Source organism: Erythrolamprus reginae, chromosome 3, assembly GCF_031021105.1.
Source record: "Erythrolamprus reginae isolate rEryReg1 chromosome 3, rEryReg1.hap1, whole genome shotgun sequence".
NCBI lineage: Eukaryota > Metazoa > Chordata > Lepidosauria > Squamata > Dipsadidae > Erythrolamprus > Erythrolamprus reginae.
The window spans coordinates 429,128-453,102 of NC_091952.1; the positions used below are offsets into that span (position 1 = coordinate 429,128).

Genomic DNA, 23,975 nt, shown 5'->3' on the forward strand with positions numbered 1-23,975 from the left:
ATGCCGTTCATTCCAGTAACACCTGTTTCTATTTGAGGCTGCCTGCTGCTTACAAGCCTGCTTGCAAGATTGGATGACAATTAAGCACTGGGTTTGGCACACATATTATAAAAGGTGGTGGGAGTGCACATTACTCAGCTCTGACAAAGTTTACACTTTACCACTGAGAGTGTGTATCAGTTCGTGCCGGAGAAGGAGTAAAGAAAGCTGTGACAAACCAAGATTGTCTGAATGCTTTATTTCTCTACCGGAACCCGATAGCGAGAAGCGGAGATGGGCTCCGTGGGCTGAGTGCCCGATCATCGACCTAGTGGAGGGGGAGAGAAGGAGGAGAATGTTAGCACTTTGTACATAACTGGTTGGATTTGGCAATATATAAACAATCAATGTATGTTTAAATGAATTATAACACTATAGCTTTAAGAGTTAGCCACAAGAGGGAGCAAGCAGCATCCCTCTCTCTCTCTTCAAGTTCTCTGTCACTGCTGTAGTAGAAACTGTGTGTTAAATGCTGGTTTATGTATTTGTAAGCTGAACGAATAAGATATATTATTGTATATGTATTGACTGATTCATCTATGTATGATTAGGATTGTTCTTGACTAAAATATTTGCCAAAGTAATTAGGGGTGGGAGGAAACGGCAGAAAAGTCCCTGCCCTGGTGCAGAAACAGCTCAAGAGTGGAGCCAAGGAGGTGGGGAGGGTCTCCTTTGAGGGTGGGGATTACTAGTTGACTGGAGGACCTCCAGGGGTCCCTCCAGATCCCGGTAATAAACATGGGCTTTATGTTGTCCATGGAAGGGGCTTGTGGACCAGGGTCACTCCGGACACAGTGGGTAAACAGGACCCTCCAGCCCAGAGCCCCCCCGATTCCTTCGAGAGCTTCCCAGGCAGGGCCACGTGGCTGCCTGATTCAAACCCCCCCCAGCAGCCCCTCCCCCACCTCCTGCTCACCGTAGAGATACTGGATTCCTTTGATGTCGTCCGCATGCAGCTGGAAGTCGGCCTGGTAGGCGTATGTGGGGTACATCAGGGCTCCCTCGATATTGGAGTGCTCCAGGCCGAGCGCATGGCCGAACTCATGTGCCGCAACCAGGAAGAGGCTGTAACCTGGGGATGCCAAGTGACAGTAAAGCGTATTTATTTAATTTATGTAATTTATTTAATGTATTTAATATATTTAATTTATCTAATTTATCTAATTTATCTAATCTATCTAATCTATCTAATTTATCTAATTTATCTAATTTATCTCATCCATTTCATCCATTTCATCCATTTCATTCATTTCTTTCATTCATTCAAGTTGAAAGGGACCTTGCAGGTCATCTAGTCCAACCCCCTGCTCAAGAAGGAATCCAACAGCACCCTAATAGACTGCCATCTAGTCCAGGCAGGCCTGGGCCCTGCCTTGGAGGCCTCACCTGGGGCCCCTGGGTCATCCTCTCCCCTCACCACCCTTCCCCCTGCTGAGGAAGACACCCCTTCCCCTAGGCCACGGGTGGGGAATGTTGGCTCTTCTATGACATGCGGACTTCAACTCCCAGAATTCCTGAGCTAGCCTGATTGGCTGAGGAATTCTGGGAATTGAACTCCACAAGTCATAGGGGTCCAATGATTAGAGTGAGCCTGGGTGGCGCAGTGGTTAGAGTGCTCACTAGCTGCCAGCAGTTCAACAGATCGTGGCCAGCAAAGGGATACGGCAACAGTGGATGGAGTGCCGCTAACTTCCCTCTGAAATGGCACCTATTGATCTACTCACAGTTGCTTTCTTTCCATCAGGAGCTGGAGCAAAGGATGGGACCTCACCCTGCCTGTCGCACGGCACTCGGGCCGTCATCTGACAGGCTCAGCGTCGTTAATGGCCGAGCTGTTCATGCCTGGTGGGTGGGTGTGCTGAGCCCCCTCCCCAGCAGCTTCCCTTGGGGGGCCAGTGAAAGGAGCTTCCAACTCTACCTTCGCCAGGGCAAAAGCCCCACTTCTGGTCTGTGTCGAAGTCGCTGGTGGTGGCACACCAGAGCCTCCCATCATCCCGTCCCTCGGTGGTGCAGCTGCTGTACGACCTGCCCCCGAAATTGAAGGGGAAGGCGCAGGGCTCGCCCGGGGAGTTTCCGCCAGTCACGGCCATGTCTGCAGGGGGCAAGGGAAGAGGTCAGCCATGGCCCCCAGCAGTTGCAACGGCCCAGCAGGACCCTCCGAAGCCCCAAGGCCAGTGAAGGGCTCCTACAGGTACGGTCAGGTATGCAGAACCGGTAGGAAAAAAATGGGTTTTTTTTCTTGTTTCCTCTTCTGGACTCTGTGTATGTTTTTCCTATCACAATAAATAAGGTTGAATATGTATAATTTTAGAAGAGTTGGGCGTGAGTGCGTGAATGTGTGTACACATGCAGTTTACATAGTAGATCATGTATATTTTTGTATGCCTGTGTGTAATATGTATGGACACCAGTGGCATATATATATATCGACTTAAATAGTATATCTTGGACGTTCAGACATAGTAAATAGAGAGGGAAATTGTCTCTCTTTGCAGTGAGGAGGGGCCAGGCACCCTAACCCAAACTCTTGACGTGAGTGACATCAAGTTGGCCACCTTTGAAGCCAGTCACACGACCTTTAAGCCACCACCCAGTCACATGATCATCAAGCCACTCCCACATGGTTAGATGGCCAGCAAGCCACACCCACAAAATAAGCCACACCAAGTGTGGTCCGTGGGCTCTGCAGCTGCAGCCCCCCCACTAATGCCAGGACTGAGGGTGTCTCTGAGCACATGCAGAGAGTTTTCCCCACCCTGCACCCCCTCCTGAATGCCACGTGGTCCCACGTACCTCTGTTTGGGCACATGCCGTATTTCTTGTCCTGATCATAGTTGCCGGTGGTTGCGCACCAGCGGGAGCCATCTGTGCGCCCGTCGGTGGTGCATCCCTGGTAGGATTTGCCCTCGAAGACGAAGGGGAAGACGCACCTCGCCCCATTGCTGTTCCCATCGAAGGTGAAGAGGACTAGCAAAGCAGCCAGGAAAAAGGGATTCGACCAATAATTCCAGGGAACCGAACTTCCCCCATTGCCTTCCCTGGAGAGGCAGCTCAGCCCCACTTGTTATTTGCTCATTCCTTAAATTTATAGGCCATCCAATCACATAGTGACTCACAACTAAACAAGAAACAGGGGTCCCAGAAGCAAATTGCTTGAGGGGGGGCACTTTGTGAAGCCCCACCCACCAGCTTCTGGTTAGATTGTCAGTGGGGGCCTGTTTGCTCCCCTTCCTTTCTTCCCTGGGAGGGACCATGCAACTTTCCAAAGCCAAATGCCCCCTTCTGGACACCCCTCCATGTCCCCAAATGCCCCCTTCTGGACACCCTTAAGGGCCAGGGTAGCGCAGTGGTTAGAGTGCAGCACTGCAGGCTCCTTCAGCTGACTGACAGCTGTAGTTCAGCAGTTCAAATCTCATCACCGGCTCAAGGTTGACTCAGCCTTCCATCCTTCCGAGGTGGGTCAAATGAGGACCCAGATTGTTGGGGTCAAGAGGCTGATTCTGTCAACCACTTAAAGAGGGCTGTAAAAGCACTAGGAAGTGGTATATAAGTCTAAATGCTATTGCTATTTAACAAGCGACAGGACAGACACATGTCTGAAATAGTCTGGGGCAGGCCCCCCCAACCCCAGCTCTGTGGACCAGCACAGGACTTGAGCAGAGGGTTGGACAAGTAATACAAGTAATATAGAGTTATATACCCCTTTCTAAGTGGATTTCAGAATCAGCCTCTTGCCCCCAACACTCTGGGTCCTCATTTGATCCACCAAGGAAGGGAGGAAGGAATAGCAACAGCTCTTAGACCTACATAGTATAAGACTTAGACCATTACAAGCAGTGTGCCACAAGGAGGTGTCTGGAGGTGTCTGTAATATGGTAAATGATTTAGCTTTACTAGATAAATGGTCAAAGCAATGGAAACTGCAGTTTAACGTTTCCAAATGTAAAATAATACACTTGGGGAAAAGGAATCCTCAATCTGACTATTGTATTGGCAGTTCTATGTTAGCAAAAACTTCAGAAGAGAAGGATTTAGATGTAGTGATTTCTGACAGTCTCAAAATGGGTGGACAGTGCAGTCAGGCAGTAGGGAAAGCAAGTAGAATGTTTGGCTGCATAGCTAGAGGTATAACAAGCAGGGAGAACCACTGTATAGAGTGCTGGTGGGACCACATTTGGAATAATACTGTGTTCAGTTCTGGAGACCTCACCTATAAGAAGATATGGATAAAATGGAACGGGTCCAAAGATGGGCTACAAAAATGGTGGAAGGTCTTTAGCATCAAACTGATCAGGAAAGACTTAATGAACTCAATCTGTCTAGTCTGGAGGACAGAAGGGAAAGGGGGACATGATTGAAACATTTAAATATGTTAAAGGGTTAAATAAAGTTCAGGAGGGAAGTATTTTCAATAGGAAAGTGAACAGAAGAACAAGGGGGCACAATCTTAGGTTAGTTGGGGGAAAGATCAGAAACCACGTGAGAAAATATTATTTGACTGAAAGAGTAGTAGATGCTTGGAACAAACTTCCAGCAGACATGGTTTGTAAATTCACAGGAATTGAATTGAAACATGCCTGGGATAAGTATATATCCATCCTAAGATAAAATACAGGAAATAGTATAAGGGCAGACTAGATGGACCAGGAGGTCTTTTTCTGCTGTCCAACGTCTATGTTTCTATGTTTTTATATACCACTTCTTAGGGCTTATATAGCCCTCTCTAACAGAATCAGCCTCTTGCCCCCAACAGTCTGGGTCCTTATTTGACCCACCTGGGAAGGCTGAGTCAATCTTGAGCCGGTGGTGAGATTTGAACTGCTGACCTACAGCTAGCATTTAGCTGAAGGAGCCTGCAGTGCTGCACTCTAACCACTGAGCCACCCAGGCTGTAGAAGACCTTTGAGGTCTATTCCTATTCTGCCCTGTCCAATCCCACTCCATCCAGCCCCCATTCCATCTTTCCAAGTCCTGGCCACTCACGTTCGCTGGGGCAGAAGCCGTATGTCTTGTCCTGGTCAAAGTTGGGGGTGGTGCCACACCAGGGCAGCCCGTCTTCTCTCCCTTCCGTGGTGCAGGAGGAGTAGCTCTTGCCATCAAAGACGAAGGGGAAGTGGCAGGGGGCGCCATCGGCATTGCCAAAGTAGGTCTTCACCACTGCTCAAAGAGGAGAACCGGGCATCAATGCGGGCAAGGCTCCAGGGCCCAGAGAAGCACCAGGCAGCAAGGGGGCCCACTCACCGACCCCTCTGCCCAGCGTCCAGAACTCGTCATCATCAAAATGGGCATCCCCGCTGATCGGGAAGTTGCCAGGAGGGAAGGCGTGGGCCAGAAGTCCATTGCTGCCATCAAACGGGTAGCCGTCACCGTGCTCTGCAGGGGGCGGGGGGGAAGAGAGGTCACAGCCTGAGCAGGAATTATTATTATTATTATTATTATTATTATTATTATTATTATTATTATTATTATTATTATTATTATTATTATTATTATTATTATGTCAATACAACACAACAAACGAGATCACTATGCTGGATTTCGTATTTCATCCCCAGTCAGGCGCTTCCCAAGCACCTAGGGCTGCGTGATGTAGTTGCGAATTATGTTTGCCGATCCCAGTAAAGCGGCCTTTTGCAATTGACAGGTGGAGATTTTGTCAATTCCGATGGTTTTCAAATGTCCACTGAGATCCTTTGGCCCTGCGTCCAGCGTGCCAAGTACCACTGGGACCACTTTCACTGGCTTATGCCAGAGTCATTGCAGCTCGACTTTTAGATGATGACGAAGATGGTGATGGTGATGATGATGATGATGATGATGATTATTATTAATTAGAGTTGGAAGGGACCTTGTAGGTCATCTAGTCTAACCCCCTGCTTGTTCTGAGTATTCCTTGCCAGCCTTAGGAAATATCAGATTCTGAGGAAGAGGAAACAGAAGCGTTAGTTTCTACCTGGATTTAAGAAGGGGGTCAGAAGGCAGTGGGGACGAGAGTGTAGGAGAAAATGATTTGGACGTTAGCATGGAAAGCAGTTCATCTTCAGAGAAGGGGGATGGCTGACAGCCCCTGGGTCAACCTGAGATTTAGGAGGTTCGCAAAGAGAAGGGAGGAGATCACGGGGAAAAAGTTTTGAATCTGCAGGTTAGAATGGTGCAATAGGTGAGACGTTATTTCCGGAGAATATCGGAATTGAAGCTGCTTTCGGTCAAACTGTGTATTTGAAATATGGCGCGAATTCCTCCCTTCCCGAAAAATAAGCCTTTGATATTACATGATAAACTGAGCTAATTTAGATTAGAAATAACTCTGAGTAAATGCTGATGTGTTCTGAGACTCCCCTCTACGGATTAGAGGAATTTATAGCCTTGCAAATTCAGCTCATTAGCTTGAAATGTGACTTCCCATCCCGGGCATGAAACTTTGCTGTCTATCCAGAGAATGAAAGATTTATTTGTTTCAAAACCAAAGCCTTGAGAAGAGATTTGTTCCCTCAGTCAGACCAGAACACTGCTCAGGCACTAGTCCATGTATGAATGTACACATATATATGTATGTAACATATTTTTGCTGATAATGAAAATGAAGGGAGACTACTATAGATCTATTTTGGGCTTATTTGCCTTCATCAAGTAGCCACACCCGTACTAGGATTTGAACCTGGGGCTTCTGCATTCTAAGGCCAAGACCTTATTTTAGCCATTAGGCTACAGTCTCATCTCCTGTATCAGCTTGCACCATGGAAGGGTCATGTGTGGGGTTTTTTCCTTTTTGCCCCTCGGCCCCACCAGGGGTCATATTCCAAGGCAGATAATTTTTGACAGGTGGGGTTGGGGCCATCCCAGCTGCCGACGCTCCCCTCCCCCTCACCTTGGGTTCCAAACTGGATGAGAATGTCCACGTCCCCATCCTGCTGGCGGGTGAAGGTGAGGGGCGTCACCTGCCTCCAGACATCGAAGGCTCGGGCGAAGGCATCATCGATGATGGAGCCATCCAGGTCAGGGGAATAGTTGACCACCCTGCCGAATAGCAGAGGAGGCTCAGAGGCTGCCTGGTGCCTTCGAGCAAGCCCCGCCTCCAGCCCCCTCCTCACACACACACACACACCACAAACACAAAAATACGGTTGTTGAAGCGTGGAATTCATTACTGGACTCCATAGTGTCATCCCCTAACCCCCAACATTTTAGCCTTAGACTATCCACGGGTGACCTCTCCAGATTCCTAAGAGGTCAGTAAGGGGCGTGCATAAGCGCACTAGAGTGCCTCCCGTCCCCTGTCCTATTGTCTCTTCTATAACTCTCTCTTCTTCTATCACTATATGTCTCTCTCTATATCTATATACAGTGGTGCCTCTACTTAAGAATGCCTCTACGTAAGAATTTTTCTAGATAAGAACCAGGTGCTCCAGATTTTTTTGCCTCTTCTTAAGAACCATTTTCTACTTAAGAACCTGAACCCAGAAAAATTTCCCAGGAAATTTGAGAGTGGCACGAAGGCCCAGCCAGTTTCCTGCCATTCCCCCTTTAATCCTGTTCATCTGGGGCTTTTCTGGGCTGCCAGAGGAGCCTTTCGGTGATGTTTAAGGAGGCTTTGGCAGTGCAGAGTGAACAAAGCATTTTCCTTTCTCTGGGCACTTGGAGAGGGAATAAACCTCTGCCAGTACCCAGAGAAAAGAAACGCTCCCTTCGCTCTGGTCAGCAACTGTCCTCCTCCTCCTCTTCTTCTTCCTCGTCCTCCCACCCAAATTCCAAGCTTTTATTTCTTTCCCAATGGATTTGTGTGCATTATTTGCTTTTACATTGATTCCTTCTTAAGAACGTTTCTACTTAAGAACCTGGTCACAGAACGAATTAAGTTCTTAAGTAGAGGTACCACTAACTAACTAACTAACTAACTAACTAACTAACTAACTAACTAACTAACTAACTAACTAACTAACTAACTAACTAACTAATAAATAATAATAAAATAAAGCGCAGGTCTGCCTCGAGGGAGGGCAGCCTTCCCCAGTCTGCTGAGCCCCTCCAGGAGTCTTGGGGTCCCCTCCCCTTGCAGCCCGACGCAATAGCCCCCAACCCGCTGGCTCACCGGTAGGTGATGTCCGTGTGGTCCCACTTGAGGTCGCCCTCGAAGGTCGTGTAGCGACCCACGTCGGGGACCCCGCAGCGGGGCGCGCGCATGGCCGTGAGGGTGGGGGCGTCCAGCTCCCCTGTTTCCGGCAAGCCCAGCCGCTTCTGCATGGCCTTCAGGGGGGTCTCCAGCATCATCTGCGCTTCAGGGTTGGTCGCCTCCAAGTACCCGTAACGCTGGAGGTAGCGCTGCGGAGAGAGAGGGAGAAACGGGCGCTAGCTGGCAGGGGGAGGGCTCTACGGTCATGCGGCGGGTGGGCCCTGGGGTTGACCCCCAACCCTCCTCCTGGGACCGGATCCCTCGGATCTCCTGCACAGTCCCCGGGAGTCCCTGGCGGGGCTGCCTTCCCACAACCTGACCGGGGTCGGGCGAGCGGAGCGCACCGCCACTTAAGGCGCCTGGCCCCAGCGGGGGACTCGAGGCAACCGGGCGCCCCGGAGGGACAGTGGCGCCCCTCTCGCCCTCCAGCCGCGCTCGGGCTCTCTCGGGCTCCGGCGGAGTAGGAAGGCGGGGGGGGGGGGCGTGATTCCGTCCAGCGAAGGCGCCGCAAGAGCGCGCAGCTCGGAGACTCACGGCGGCCAGCTCCCGGTCGCTCAGGGGGCTGAGGGCGTCCCCGGGGAAGGTGATGACCACGGGGCCCTTCCCTTCCGTCGGGGCGGCCCGCGGGCAGGGCAGCGGCGGGAGCGCCAGGAGGAGGAGGAGGAGGCCGGCCGGGGCTGGGAGGCTCATGGCTGCGGAGGGTCTCGGGCAGGGCGCGTCTCTCCTTCGCGGGCTCTGCGGGAAGCGCGAAGCTCAGGCGAGCACAGCCGTCTGCAGCCCGACTGCCGGCGGGGCCCTTTATGGTCGGCGGGGAGGGGGGGAGGCGGGGGGAGGCTGAGTCAGCCGCGGTCGCTCCCCCGGTGGAAGAGGGGCAGAACCGGCGGAGCACTGCCCCTTCCCCGACTGGTCTCACCAGGAAACGCGAAAGGCGGCCGTCACCAGCCAAGGGGTCCAAGAGGGCGGCCGTCCGTCTCCACGGGGGGCTCGGAGGCCGCTGCAGCCAGGAACCCCCGTCCCCCACCGCATCTGGCTCCCGAGTCCTTCGTGGGGTGACCCCGGAGCCCTTCAGGCGCTGCCCCACTCGCCCCTCCCGCCCTCTGATATTTATGTACTACACAGGGCTACCAAGAAATACTTTTTCTAGCCATCGCACTTGACCTTGTACTTTTCTGAATCATTTTTATGTTCTGATTTTTAAAATGTCTATAGTTTCTCGGTAGCAGCTACAGTTTCCAGGGAGCAGCATCGTTATTATAAGGGATAGGAAATATATTGGCCACATTAAGAAAACAGTAATTCCCACATACATAGAAAATGTAAAAGTAACCTCATAACAAAAATGCTTCCTTATCAGAAACTTTATGCAATAGATGAAAACTGAGCATAGTTTTGGAATCAGCACATCAAACTCCATAGAACTGACATGTTCCCTTTGCTCATGATTTTTTCTCTGCTGACAATAGAATAGAGTGGAATGGAATGGAATAGAATAGAATAGAATTCTTTATTGGCCAAGTGTGATTGGACACACAAGGAATTTGTCTTGGTGCATATGCTCTCAGTTCTTATCCCTCTTATTATTACCCATCTCATGTACGTAAACACCATTATATCTGTGTATACCACCAATGCATTCTTGATAAGAACAAATATATTAAACCAAGTGGGTGGTCGCCCATCTCCTGGACGAAGAGCCTGGCACCTGGGGCAGCTGGCTGGCCTGCGAGGGGGGGATCCCTGGGCGCTTTTGCCAGGACAGACAAGGAACTTGTGGGGCATCCTGGATGGTGGGGGCTGCCCTGCTTCTGCCCTGCAACCTGCCCTCCCAGCCAGCTCCTCCAAAGCCCCAGGGGGAGGGCAGGGCAGGACTGGGGGACTTTAGCCACTCCACACCCCCGTCCCCTTGCCCTGCACAAGCCTGCCGGCTGAGGCCTTTGTGGCCATTCCAGAAAGACAGTGGATTGGGCCCTCAAAGTGAATTCCTTCTTGTCCTGCCCTCAGGAGAATAGCTTGACTCCCTCTTCTTTGAGTAAAGCCCCTGAGATATTGGAACGCTGCTATCCTGCCTCCCCTGGTCCTTCTTTTCGTCAAACTAGCCATTCCAAGTTCCTACAACCTTTCTTCGTAGGTTCCAGTCTCCTAATCCTCTTTCTGGCTCTTCTCGGTGCTCTTGGCATAGTGGACTTGGCAAAATGCAAGACACTCAAATCCCGTGGGTCAAATCTATTTATTATTTAGATAATATTTGGTTGGATAATATTGATTGACCTGTAAAGCCCTACATGGCATGGGACCAGATTACCTATGGGACCGCCTTCTGCCGCATGAGTCCCAGCGGCCGGTCAGGTCCCACAGAGTCGGCCTTCTCCAGGTCTCATCAGCCAGACAACGGGACCTAGGGGAAGAGCCTTCTCTGTGGTGGCCCCGGCCCTATGGAATGAGCTGCCCCCCTGGAGATCCACACTGCCCTCACCCTGCCTGCCTCCCGTAAACTTTTAAAGACCCACCCATGGTGAGAGGCCTGGGGCCATTGAAATTTTAATACTTTGGCCGCCCAGTGAGTGAATGTGTGACGCATGAGGTCTGAATCTGTTGGGCTGGTTTTTAACTCTGGGGATTTTATTTTGTAATTTTATATAGATTCCTCTCATGTTTATACTACTTGTTGTAGGCCGCCCTGAGTCTCAGGAGAAGGGCAGCATAAAAAGTGAATTAATACATTAATGATGAATAAATAACTTTGCTCCGTATCTGAAGAGAATGCCTGCATGGACTCCGCACCAGGGCCGAGGGGAGCAAGGGGGTGATCCCATTGGGGTCTTGTGAAATATGCGCTAAGGTAAATGTAAATAGTTGAAGTGGTTGGTGCATTCTGATTGGCTAAGAGTTTGACAGTAGGATTTTAGTGGGAAAAATAAAGCATAAAAGGAGCGCACTGGCACTGTTTATTCCAGCCGCGTTCTTACTCGAAGTCACTTAGAAAAAGAGCTGTCCTGTCCTCACAAATAAAAAGAGCTTTAAGAACCGACTGTATCAATATTTTTCAGGTCTTCTTTGAGCCCTTGGACCTGCTTTCCTCTTTTCCTGTTCTGCCTTCCGTCTTCCCTCCTCCTTTCTCAAGTTCGGCCCCTTCCCCCTCCCTTCCCCCAGAGCCTGCTTCTCCTGGCCTCTGTCAGCCCAAGACCCTCGATTTGAGTTGACCCACCACAAGGAGAATTGCACCGTTGGAACTGGGGAGGGCTGCAGGAGAGGGAAAAACTACTAGCCACAACAAGTTCTTTCCAGAGATTCAAGGTCATCCCTTGTTCAGCACCAGCTGGAAGTTACAAGGGAGGATCATGGATGTTGAGAGAACCAGAGTGGTTCATGTGAAATGGGGGGAAAAGATGAAACATTGTTTCCCATAGGAATCAATGTAAAAGCAAATAATGCATGCAAACCCATTAGGAAAATCCAATCCTTCCTATCTTGCCCCAAATCGCCACTACAAAAGCTTCCTATGTTGCCCCAAATTCTCCCAAAAATTGCCATTCCAAATGCTTCCTATCCTGCCCCAAATTCTCATGCCCTCACTCATGCCCCCATCACCTCAAGGTTTGACTACTGCAACGCTCACTACATGGGGCTACCTTTGAAAAGTGTTTGGAAACTGCAGATCGTGCAGAACACGGCCGTGAGAGCTATCATGGGGCTACCTAGATTAACCAACATCTCTCCAACACTCCGTGGCCTGCACTGGCTGCCGATTAGTTTCTGGTCACAATTCAAAGTGTTGGTAATGACCTATAAAGCCCTCCATGGCATCGGACCAGAATACCTGTGGAACTGTCTTCTGCCGCACAAATCCCAGCAACCGATAAGGTCACACAGAGTTGGCCTGGCCTTCTCCGGGTCCCATCAACTAAACAATGTCGTCTGGTAGGCCTTCTCTGTGGTGGCCCCGGCCCTCTTGAATCAAGTCCCTCCAGAGATTTGCACTGTTCCCACCCTCCTTGCCTTCCGAAAGAGCCTAAAAGCTCATCTTTGTCACCAGGCCTGGGGTTACTGGATCTTCTCTCAACCAACAAATGTTTTTAGTATGATCATTGAATGAATGGTAATGGAAGTTTTTAAAGTAGATTTTTATGGATTGTTTTTATGTATTAATTGGATTGATTTTATTATTGTCTCTTTATATATGTTGTGAGCTGCTCCGAGTCCTCGGAGAGGGGCGGCATACAAATCCAATTAAATAAATAAATAACTGTAATGGCAGCAACTATTCACAAACAGGCTTTGCAGCAAAAATGTACACTAAATAAACCTTTTATATCTGCAGTTCAATGGTGGAGGCGTGGCTTTATGGCCATTTGAAATTGGTGCCGCGTGGTTGGCCAATCAGCGATCAGTATTCAACCCTTAAGGGGCAGAACACCTTGGATAAAGATAGATCCATCCTAAGATAAAATACAGGACATAGTATAAGGGCAGACTAGATGGACCATGAGGTCTTTTCCTGCCGTCAATCTTCTATGTTTCTATGGTTCTATGAAAACATTTTAATTTAAAATAATTGGAGCCAGCTGTACATTCATGGGCTGATCTCGCTAGTTAACCTGAGGACCCGGATTGTGGGGGCATAGGCTGGCTCTGTTTAAAAAGTGCTATTGCTAACATGTTGTAAGCCGCCCTGAGTCTAAGGAGAAGGGCGGCATAAAAATTGAATGAATGAATAAATAAATAAATAAATGATATAAGGGCTATAGTCAATGAAAAAAGTATGGCTATAGGAGGTATAAAGATTCTGGAAATATAGCTGACAGAGAGGTGTATAAAATGAGACAGAAGGAGGTGAAAGAGATGATATATGCTGTTAACACCTCAACCAAAACCTTCTTCAGGTATATTAGTGATAGGAAGAAGAAAAACTGCAGCATCACAAAGCTTAGTACTGGAGATAATATATACATTGATGGGAATAAGGAGGTCGCTGACCATTTGAATAGCTACTTCTACCCCGAGTCTACGGAGAGGGGCGGCATACAAATTTAATAAATAAAATAATAATAATAATAAATAAATAAATACTTCTGTTCAGTTTTCTCAGAAGGCAGCTTACAATATAATACTACGGGTGGATATAGCATTGCTTCCAGCTGTAGGGATTCACCTCCAGTGATCTCAGAGACCGATGTCTAAGAAGAACTTGAACGATTAAGGACAAAGTCAATTCAATTAAATTCAATTTATTAGATTTGTATGCCGCCCCTCTCCGTAGACTCGGTGCGGCTCACAACAATAATAACGCAATATATAACAAATCTAATAATTAAAAGTCATTAAAAACCCCTTATTAAAAAGAAAACATACACACAAGCATACCAAGCACAAACTGTATAGGCCCGGGAGAGATGTCTCAGTTCCCCCATGCCTGGCAGCAGAGGTGGGTTTTAAGAAGTTTACGAAAGACAAGGAGGGTGGGGGCAGTTCTAATCTTTGGGGGGAGATGGTTCCAGAGGGTTGGGGCTGCCACAGAGAAGGCTCTTCCCTTGGGTCCCGCCAAAGGACATTGTTTAGTCGACGGGACCCGGAGAAGGCCAACTCTGTGGGACCTAACTGTTCACTGGGATTCATGCGGCAGAAGGTGGTCCCAGAGACATTCTGGTCCGATGCCATGAAGGGCTTTATAAGTCATAACCAACACTTTGAATTGTGACCGGAAATTGATCGGCAACCAATGCAGACTGCGGAATGTTGGTGTAACATGGGCATTTTTGGAAAAGCCCATGATAGCTCTCGCAGCTGCATTCTGCACGATCTGAAGTTTCCGAACACTTTTCAAAGGTAGCCCCACGTAGAGAGCATTACAGTAGTCGAACCTCGAGGTGATGAGGGCATGAGTGACTGTGAGGAATGAGTCCCGGTCCAGATAGGGCCGCAACTGGTGCACCAGGCGAACCTGGGCAAACGCCCCCCTCGCCACAGCTGAAAGATGTTTCTCTAATGTGAGCTGTGGATCGAGGAGGACGCCCAAGTTGCGGACCCTCTCTGAAGGGGTCAATAATTCTCCCCCCAGGGTGATGGACGGACAGATGGGATTGTCCTTGGGAGGCAAAACCCACAGCCACTCTATCTTATATGGGTTGAGTTTGAGTCAGTTGACACCCATCCAGACCCCAACAGCCTCCAGGCACCGGCACATCACTTCCACTGCTTCATTGACTGGACATGGGGTGGAGATGTACAGCTGGGTATCATCTGCATATTGATGATACCTCACCCTCTTTTTCAGAGAGAGTAATAATGAAAGAGCTTGCAAGTCAGTAAGAGCTGGGAACATTGTTAGCACCTGGAAAGAAACATTTGCGCAAGTAGATCAATGGAAAAAACCCTGCAAAGATTTGGGGCTTGGAAAACATTCTTCTTCGCAGAGAATAACAATGAAAGAGCTTGCAAACCAGTAAGAGCTCAGAACATTGTTAGCACCTGGTGAGGGCTGGAAAGAAACATTTGGAGCAAGTAAAGCAATGAAAAAAAAACCCTGCAAAGACTTAGGGCTTGGAAAACATTCCTGGGAAACATTCTCTGCAGAGAGCAACAATGAAAGAGCTTGGAGACATTAATAGAACCTGGTGAGGGCTGGAAAGAAACATTTGGAGCATGTAAAGTAATGAAAAAAATCTACAAAGACGGGGTTTGGAAAACATTCTCTGCAGAGAGTAACAATGAAAGAGCTTGAAATCCGGTAAGAGTTTGGGAACATCATTTGCATGTGGTTACAGCTAGAAAGAAACGTACTCGGAGCAAGTTAGAGCAATGGAAGAAACCCTGCAAAGACTTAGGGCTTGGAAAACATTCTTTGCAGAGAGTAACAGTAAAAGAGCTGGGAAGATTGTGAGCAGGTAGTTAGGGCTGGGGGAAAACCCTACATTCAGAGTATAAGAAGCACCCAAATTATCAGTTTCTTTTAGGGAGGAAAAGGGTGCGTCTTATACTCCAGAAATATGGTAATCTTCATTCAAATTAAATAAATTTATATAGATTATTACCAGTACCTAACATTGGTCAATTAGTCAAATTTATATCAATTTATACCCCATTAATATATTCCATTCATCTAACGTAACAAAAAAAAATCAAACACAAAAAGAAATTGTTATTATAATAATCAAAACCCACTCATCCAGTTCTTTTAAACCTCCTGTTTATATATGATACAACATTTACTTTACTTAAGTCTAACTTCATTCTGATAACATATAAATATTTACCAACTTAAGGCATAATAAAAGAGCAAAAAGAGGTTATTGTCCGAGGTGCCCATGCCTGGATGAGGGGAAGGTCTGGATGGGAGTCAAGAGGCTCAGACTCGACCCTGACAAGACCCAATGGCTGTGGGCACTGCCTCCCAAAGATCACATTGCCTGTCCACCTTTGGTTCTGGGGGGGGAGGAATTACCCCCTCAGAATGGGTTTACAATTTGGGCGTTCTCCTAGCTAGGGTTAGACCAACCCCTGACAGCTGTGGCTGGGTGGAACCTTTCCACTGGTTGGACTAGTGCACCAATTGAGACCCTACTTGGATCGAGAGACTCTTCTCACAGTCACCCATGCCCTCACGGCTAGATTATTGCAATGCGCTCTACATGGGGCTACCCTTGAGGAATGTTCGGAGACTACAGTGGATCCAGAATGCAGCTGTGCCAGTGGTTGTAGATATGCCCAGGTGCACCCACACTTCACCAATTCTTCGTGAGCTGCACTGGCTTCCCATCGGTCTCCGGTCATAATTCAAGGTGTTGGTCATTACCTTTAAAGCCCTCCATGGCTCAGGGCCAGACTATCTTTGTGACCGGCTTCTACCACATACCTCCCAGCAATGTACCCTCTAATTTTTTTTCGGGGTGAGCGGAAAAGTATAGTGTCTGAGCGACAGTCCCTTTGGGACTGGGCGGCATAGAAGAATAAATAAATAAATAAATAAATAAATAAATAAATAAATAAATAAATAAGAAAAAAATCGCTTCTTTTTTATTAAAAGAAATTAATAATTAAAAAAACCCAAAATCCATTACTATTAAAACTAAAACAACCAGCAAAACTATTAATAAAAACAGGTGAAGGCTGGGTTTTTTTTCTCTTTTATTATTTAAGTGCTTTTACCATATGCTTTAAATCAAGAGTCACTTCTCTCTCTGTTTCTCTTTCTTTCCTGTCATTCTCTGCCTCAATCATTTTCTCATTTCTCTTTTTTTCTCCCCTTTTTTCTATCATTTCTATCTCTTCCTTCCACTCTTCTCTCTCTCTCTTGCTTTCTCTGTCTCTCTCTCTCTTGCTTTCTTCCTCTCTCTCACTCTCTTCCTTCCTCTCTCATCTCTCTCTTTCTTTCTCTCTCTCTTTCTCTCTCCCTCCCCCTCTGTCTCTCTCTTTTTCTCACTTGTTTTCTTTCTCACACTGTTTCTCTCTCTTGTTCTCTCTCTCTTGCTATCTCTTTCTCTCCCCCTTTCTCTCTCTCTTTCTCACTTTCTCTCTATCTTGCTGTCTGTTGCTCTCACTCACTCTCGTTCTCTCTCCGTTCTTCTCAGCGGAGGCTGGCGAAGGTGATATTCAATGTCGGGGGCGCGCGGGCGGTTGCGCGCGCTCCCTGTCCCCCTGCTAGCCCGCTCGGAATGTTCAAAATAAGAAAAGCCTTCGCCGGTGAAGGTTTTTCTTATTTTGAATATTCTGAGCGGGCTAGCAGGGGGATAGGGAGCGCGCGCAACTGCCTGCGCACCCCCGACATTGAATATCACCTTCGCCGGCCTCCGCTGAGAGAACGCCTGCCCCACCTCTCCTGCAACCCCATTGCTGAGAGCCCTGGACGAAAGTGCTCTTGGCAAAGGTGAGATGGGCAGGGCGTGCGTTCTGGGTGCGGGAGGAGCCGCGCCGAAAGGCAGGAGGCGGCGGAGGAGCAGAGGGGGCGGATTGGGCGGCAGCGCCGAAAGGCCGAGGGGGCCGGAGGCACCGTGGGGAGGCAGGGGCGGCTGCGCCTCCCTTCCCTTCTGCTGCTGGCGCCTCCCTGCCCCTGCCCCCCCGCAGGCTGGCAGGGGGATGGGGAGCGCGCGGCCGTGAAAAAGGTTGTGCGCGGGGGTATTTTGGGGTGCGCGCACGGGCACATGTGCAGCTTTCGGGGAACGGTGCCTTCCAGTGACCAGTTAGATCCCACAGGGTTTGTCTTCTTCGGGTCCTGTCAGCTAAACAATGTTGGCTGGTGGGTCTGTGGGGAAGAGACTTCTCTGTGGTTGCCCCGACTCTTTGGAACTAGCTACCTCCCAAGATCCACACTGTCCCCACCCTACTGGCCTTCCGAAAGACTGTAAAGACCTGGCTTTTCCAACAGGCCTGGGGCCACTGGCCTTGGGGAGGCTAACTAGTGAGATCTGTCAGAAATCACTACCCCTAAATCCTTCTCTTCTGAAGTTTTTGCTAACACAGAATTACCAATACAATAGTCAGATTGAGGATTCCTTTTCCCCAAGTGCATTATTTTACATTTGGAAACATTAAACTGCAGTTTCCATTGCTTTGACCATTTATCTAGTAAAGCTAAATCATTTACCATGTTACAGACCCCTCCAGGAATATCAACCCTATTGCACACTTTAGAGTCATCGGCAAATAGGCAAACTTTCCCTACCAAACCTTCCCCTATGTCACTCACAAACATATTAAAAAGAATAGGACCCAGAACAGACCCTTGTGGCACACCGCTTGTAACCTGTCTCTGCTCAGAATACTCGCCATTAACAATAACTCTCTGATGTCTACGCTTCAGCCAGCTTGAAATCCATTGAACTATCCAGGGATTAAGTCCAATCATCACTAATTTATCTATCAGCTCTTTATGTGGAACCATATCAAAGGCTTTGCTGAAGTCCAGGTAGGCAATATCCACGGCACCACCTTCATCCAACACCTTTGTGACATAGTCAAAGAAATCAATGAGATTAGTCTGACATGATTTGCCTTCAGTAAAGCCATGCTGATTTGGGTCCAACAAGTTACTGTTTTTTAGGTGCTGATTTATCCTCTTTTTGAGTAGAGTCTCCATTATTTTAACTACAACTGATGTCAAGCTAACTGGCCTGTAGTTACCAGCTTCTTCTCTACTGCTCTTCTTGTGAATAGGCACAACGCTGGCCATTCTCCAATCCTCAGGAACATCTCCTGTTAAAAGGGATTGGTTAAACAAATCAGTCAGGGGGGTAGCAATGACAGATCTGAGTTCTTTAAGAACTCTGGGGTGGATGCCGTCTGGACCCATTGCCTTATTTATCTTTAATCTTTCAAGTTCTTCTAAGACATCGGCTTTTAAGATAACTGGAGCTGAATCCGTACAGCTGGAAGCAATGCTATATCCCTCTATAGTATTATTTTGTAAGGTGTCTTTTGAGAAAACTGAACAGAAGTAGCTATTGAAATGGTCAGCGATCTCCTTATTCCCATTAATGCATGTATTATTCCCGGTACTAAGATTCGTGATGCTGCAGTTTTTCTTCTTCTTATCATTAATATATCTGAAGAAGGTTTTATCCCCCTTCTTTACAGATTTGGCAATTTCTTCCTCTTTTGAGGCTTTAGCAGCATATATTATCTGTTTCGCCTCCTTCTGTCTCATTTTATACACCTCCCTATCAGCTATACTTCCAGACTCTTTATACCTCCTATAGGCAGCCTTTCTTTCATTGACTATAGCCCTTACATCATTGCTAAACCATAGCGGTTTCTTCTTCCTTTTACCTTTAGTTATTTGCCTTACATACAGTCCAGTGGCTTTTAAGATGGCCTTTTTTAATACAGTCCATGCAAATTTATTTATTTATCATTTATGTATTAATTCAATTTCTATGCCGCCCTTTTCCTGAGACAAATTTATTCACTTCGGTGGGGGGGGGGGAAGTTATTAAAATTGAAACGGCCCAAGGCCTGTCAGCATGGGTGGGTCTTTAAAACTTTAGGGAATGCAGGGAGAGTGGGGGCAGTGTGGATCTACAGGGGGCAGGGGCCACCACAGAGAAGGCCCTTCCCCTAGGCCCCACAAGAATACATTGTCTGGCTGATGGGTCCTGGAGAAGGCCGACTCTGTGGGACCTGGCCGGCCACTGGGACTCATGCGGCAGAAGGCGGTCCCATAGGTAATCTGGTCCCATGCCATGTAGTGCTTTACAAGTCAATCAATATTATCCAACCAAATATTATCTAAATAATAAATAGATTTAGCCCATGGGATTTGAGTGTCTTGCATTTTGCCAAGTCCACTGTGCCAAGATCACCGAGAAGAGCCAGAAAGAGGATTAGGGGACTGGAACATACCAAGAAAGGTTGCAGGAACTGGGCATGGTGGGAAGTGTGGGTGTGTTTGCACATACGCGGGGGAGGGCATTGCATTATGGGAGTGGGGCGGTGCATGTGGAAGAACGGTTGCAGGAACTGGGCCTGGCTAGTTTATTGAAAAGCAGGACCAGGGGGGACAGGATAGCACCTTCCAGTATCTCAGGGCTTGCCACAAAGAAGAGGGACTCAGGCTATTCTCCAAAGCCCCTGAGGGTAGAACAAGAAGCAATGGGTGGAAACTAAACAAGGAGAGAAGGAACTTAGAACTAAGGAGACATTTCCTGACAGTCAGAACAATTGACCAGTGGAACAGCTTGCCTCCAGAAGTTATGAATGCTCCAACACTAGACATTTGTAAGCAAGTGTTGGATAACCATCTGTCTGAAGTAGTGTAGGGTTCCCAGCCTAAGCAGGGGGTTGGACTAGAAGACCTCCAAGGTCCCTGCCAACTGTGGTGTTGTTATTATTTACCCCCAAGGCCCCTTCCCACTCTCTCCTTCTGTGGATCAGTGCTCGGTTAACCTGGATTTAGCGCCAATCAATACGCAACCGCAGTCACCCAGCATGCTCCCCTTGAAAAGCTTGTCTGAACAAATCACAAAGGGCCACCTTCACACACCTCCAGCCCCAAATAAATGAATGCAGCACCCCGACTGACCGTCCGTGCAGCAGGCAAGCAGAGCCAACCCCGTTTCTGCTTCAAGCTGAGCCCCAAGCGTAGCATAGAAGTCTAATTAATAACAAACAAAGAAAGACACAAAGAAACGTTAGAACAGGGGATGGAAGGCACGCGGTGGTTACTAAAGATGTATTTCCTGCAGTCGGGTTTGGAGCGGTTCACTTTGAGTTTGTATCTGTTGTGTACTTGTGTGTTGTTGTGGTTGAAGCTGAAGTAGCCGTTGACTGGAAGGACGTTGTAGAAGATGATTTTATGGGCTTTGCTTAGGTCGTGTTTAAGGCAACGTAGTTCTCAGCTTTCTAAGCCCAGCATTTCAAGTCTGGTTCCATAGGGGATTCTCTTGTGGGTAGAGGAGTGGGGGGCTCCTCTCGTAAACTATTGCTGGACACTTTCTAAGGTATGTATGTCCACTTGGTGGAGGGAGGCAGGAAGGGAGGGAGGGAGGGAGGAAGGAAGGAAGGAAGGAAGGGGCTCCGGGAGTTTCTCCCCCAGCCCAGGACAGAGCAGGGTCTGCCTCTGAGCGCTCTCCCAGGGCCTCTGGGGGAGCTTGGCTGGACAAAGAGGAGGCTCTGGGCCAGAATAATGCCCAGGCAGCTGGAGGCCGTTGGAGGCTTAGGCAGGCTGGTCCAGCTAGCAGTCCAACGTGACCCCTTTCCTGGCCCATCTCACCCTATGAGGGTCCCCATCCCCTCTGCCCTGCCAGGCTGCCCTGAGTCCCATCGGGAGTGGACAGCATAGAAGTGGAATTAATAAATAACACTGGTCAGGAAGCTCAAACTGCCCAACGAGCTGCTGATCCAGTTCTACAGAGGAATCATTGAGTCTGTCATCTGCACGTCTAGAACTGTCTTGGTTCTGCAACCCAACAAGACCCACACAGACTTCAGAGGAGAATCAGAACTGCAGAAAAAACAATGGCTACCAAACTGCCTTTCATTAAAAAGAGGGTAGTGAAAATATTTACAGAATTATTGACCAATATCACTGCTGAACGCACATTATAAGGTCTTCATGTCGATACTAGCAGGAAGAACTAAAAAAAAATTTCAACTCCTACCCTCAAAACGTCGCTACAGAGCACCACACACTAAGACAACTAGACACAAGAACAGTTTTTCCCCGAATGCCATCACTCTGCCAAACAAATAATTCTTTCAACACTGTCAAAGTATTTACTAAGTTTGCACTATTTTTTTTATTTATTTATTTATTTATTTATTTATTTATTTATTTAATTTATCTATCTATCTATCTATCTATCTATCTATCTATCTATCTATCTATCTATCTATCATCTATCTATCTATCTATCTATCTATCTATCTATCTATCTATCTATCTATCTATTTATTTATTGGTATGCCGCCCCTCTCCGTAGACTCGGGGCGGCTAACAACAGTAATAAAAAACATCATGCAAATCCAATACTAAAAACAACTAAAATACCCTTATTATAAAACTAAACATCCATACAACAAACATACCATGCATAAATTATAAAGGCTTAGGGGGAAAGAATGTCTCAATTCCCCCATGCCTGACGACAGCGGTGGGTTTTAAGGAGCTTACGAAAGGCAAGGAGGGTAGGGGCTATTCTAATCTCTGCGGGGAGTTGGTTCAAGAGGGTCGGGGCCGCCACAGAGAAGGCTTTTCCCCTGGGCCCCGCCAAGCGATATTGTTTTGTTGATGGGACACGGAGAAGGCCCACTCTGTGGGACCTAACCGGTCGCTGGGATTCGTGCGGCAGTAGGCGGTCTTTGAATTGTGACCGGAAACTGATCGGCAACCAATGCAGACTGCAGAGTGTTGGTGTTACATGGGCATTTTTGGGAAAGCCCATGATAGCTCTCGCAGCTGCATTCTGCACGATCTGAAGTTTCCGAACACTTTTCAAAGGTAGCCCCATGTAGAGAGCGTTACAGTAGTCGAGCCTCGAGGTGATGAGGGCATGAGTGACTGTGAGCAGTGACTCCCTATCCAAATAGGGCCTCAACTGGTGCACCAGGCGAACCTGGGCAAAGCCCCCCCCCCCCCACAGCTGAAAGATGTTTCTCTAATGTGAGCTGTGCATCGAGGAGGACGCCCTAGTTGCGGACCCTCTCCGAGGGGGTCAATATTTTCCCCCCCAGGGTGATGGACGGACAGATGGAATTGTCTTTGGGAGGCAAAACCCACAGCCACTCCGTCTTATCAGGGTTGAGTTTGAGTCTGTTGACACCCATCCAGACCCCAACAGCCTCCAGGCACAGGCACATCACTTCCACTGATTCATTGACTGGACATGGGGTGGAGATGTAAAGCTGGGTATCATCTGCATATTGATGATACCTCACCCCATGTCGTTGGATGATCTCACCCAGCGGTTTCATGTAGATATTAAATAGCAGGGGGGAGAGGACCGACCCCTGAGGTAACCCACAAGGAAGAGACCTAGGGGTCGACCTCTGATCCCCCACTAACACCAACTGTGACCGACCGGAGAGGTAGGAGGAGAACCACTGAAGAACAGTGCCCCCCACTCCCAACCCCTCCAGCCGGTGCAGAAGGATACCATGGTCGATGGTATCGAAAGCCGCTGAGAGGTCAAGGAGCACCAGGACAGACCAGGATAAACCCCTGTCCCGGGCCTGCCAGAGATCATCCATCAAGGCGACCAAAGCAGTTTCCGTACTGTAACCGGGCCTGAAACCCGATTCTTGGGGACTTAGATAATCGGCTTCTTCCAAGGACCGTTGGAGCTGGAGCGCCACCACCTTCTCAACAACCTTCCCCATAAAGGGAAGGCTGGAGACTGGACGATAGTTATTGAGTACGGCTGGGTCCAGGGAAGGCTTCTTGAGGAGGGGGCGCACAAGCGCCTCCTTATAGGATGATGGAAAAGACCCACTCCTCAAGGAAGCATTGACAATCTCCTGGACCCAGCTCCGTGTCACCTCCCTGCTGGCCGAAACCAGCCAGGAGGGACACGGATCCAGTAAGCAGGTGGCGGAACTCACAGCTCCAATGGCCTTGTCCACTTCATCAAGTGTCACCAGATCAAACTCTTCCCAGACAGGTGGACAAGTACGTGCCCCGGTCACCTCGACTGACTCATTGTCAGTCGACTCTGCTTTCCAATCGGAGTCGAGGTCCGCATGGATCCGAGCGATTTTATCAGCGAAAAATGAGTTAAAGTCCTCGGCACTACTCTGCAAGGGCTCCCCAACTCCCCCCTGGTTAAGAAGGGAGTGGGTCACCCTAAACAGAGTGGCCAGGCGAGATTCCGCTGATGCAATCAAGGCGGCATGCTATGCGCATCTTGCCGCCTTGAGCGCCACTTTGTAAGTCTTAACATGTGCTCTTACAAGTGTTCGATCGGATTCAGACTTACTCTTCCTCCATCGCTTCTCTAGACGTCTCTTCTGGGGTTTCAACTCCCGGAGCTCCTACTATTACTCTTAGTTTTTTCTCATCATTCCTCTCTCCCAACTCCTCCCACTTAGGTCTGTATGACTGTAACTTGTTGCTTGTATCCTTAAGATTTTTTATTAATATTGATTGTTTCTTCATTGCTCATTTTACCCCTATGATAATCATTAAGTGTTTTATCACGTTTCTTGACAAATGTATCTTTTTCTTTTATGTACAATGAGAGCATATGCACCAAGACAAATTCCTTGTGTGTCCAATTACAATTGGTCAATAAAGAATTCTATTTTATTCTCTTCTGTTCTGCTCTATTCTATTGTCAGCACA

At 48.2% G+C, this 23,975-nt stretch overlaps 1 protein-coding gene across 1 annotated transcript; it reads right to left on the reverse strand.

The window, feature by feature from the left end:
* Positions 1–236: 236 nt before the first annotated feature.
* On the reverse strand, positions 237–8,972 carry LOC139163450 (matrix metalloproteinase-9-like). The gene is given in 9 exon segments (XM_070744251.1): positions 237–307; positions 956–1,111; positions 1,958–2,131; positions 2,833–3,006; positions 5,023–5,196; positions 5,281–5,412; positions 6,908–7,056; positions 8,129–8,358; positions 8,744–8,972. Coding segments are annotated over 9 exon segments (1,416 nt in total). The 5' UTR covers positions 8,900–8,972.
* Positions 8,973–23,975: the final 15,003 nt, after the last annotated feature.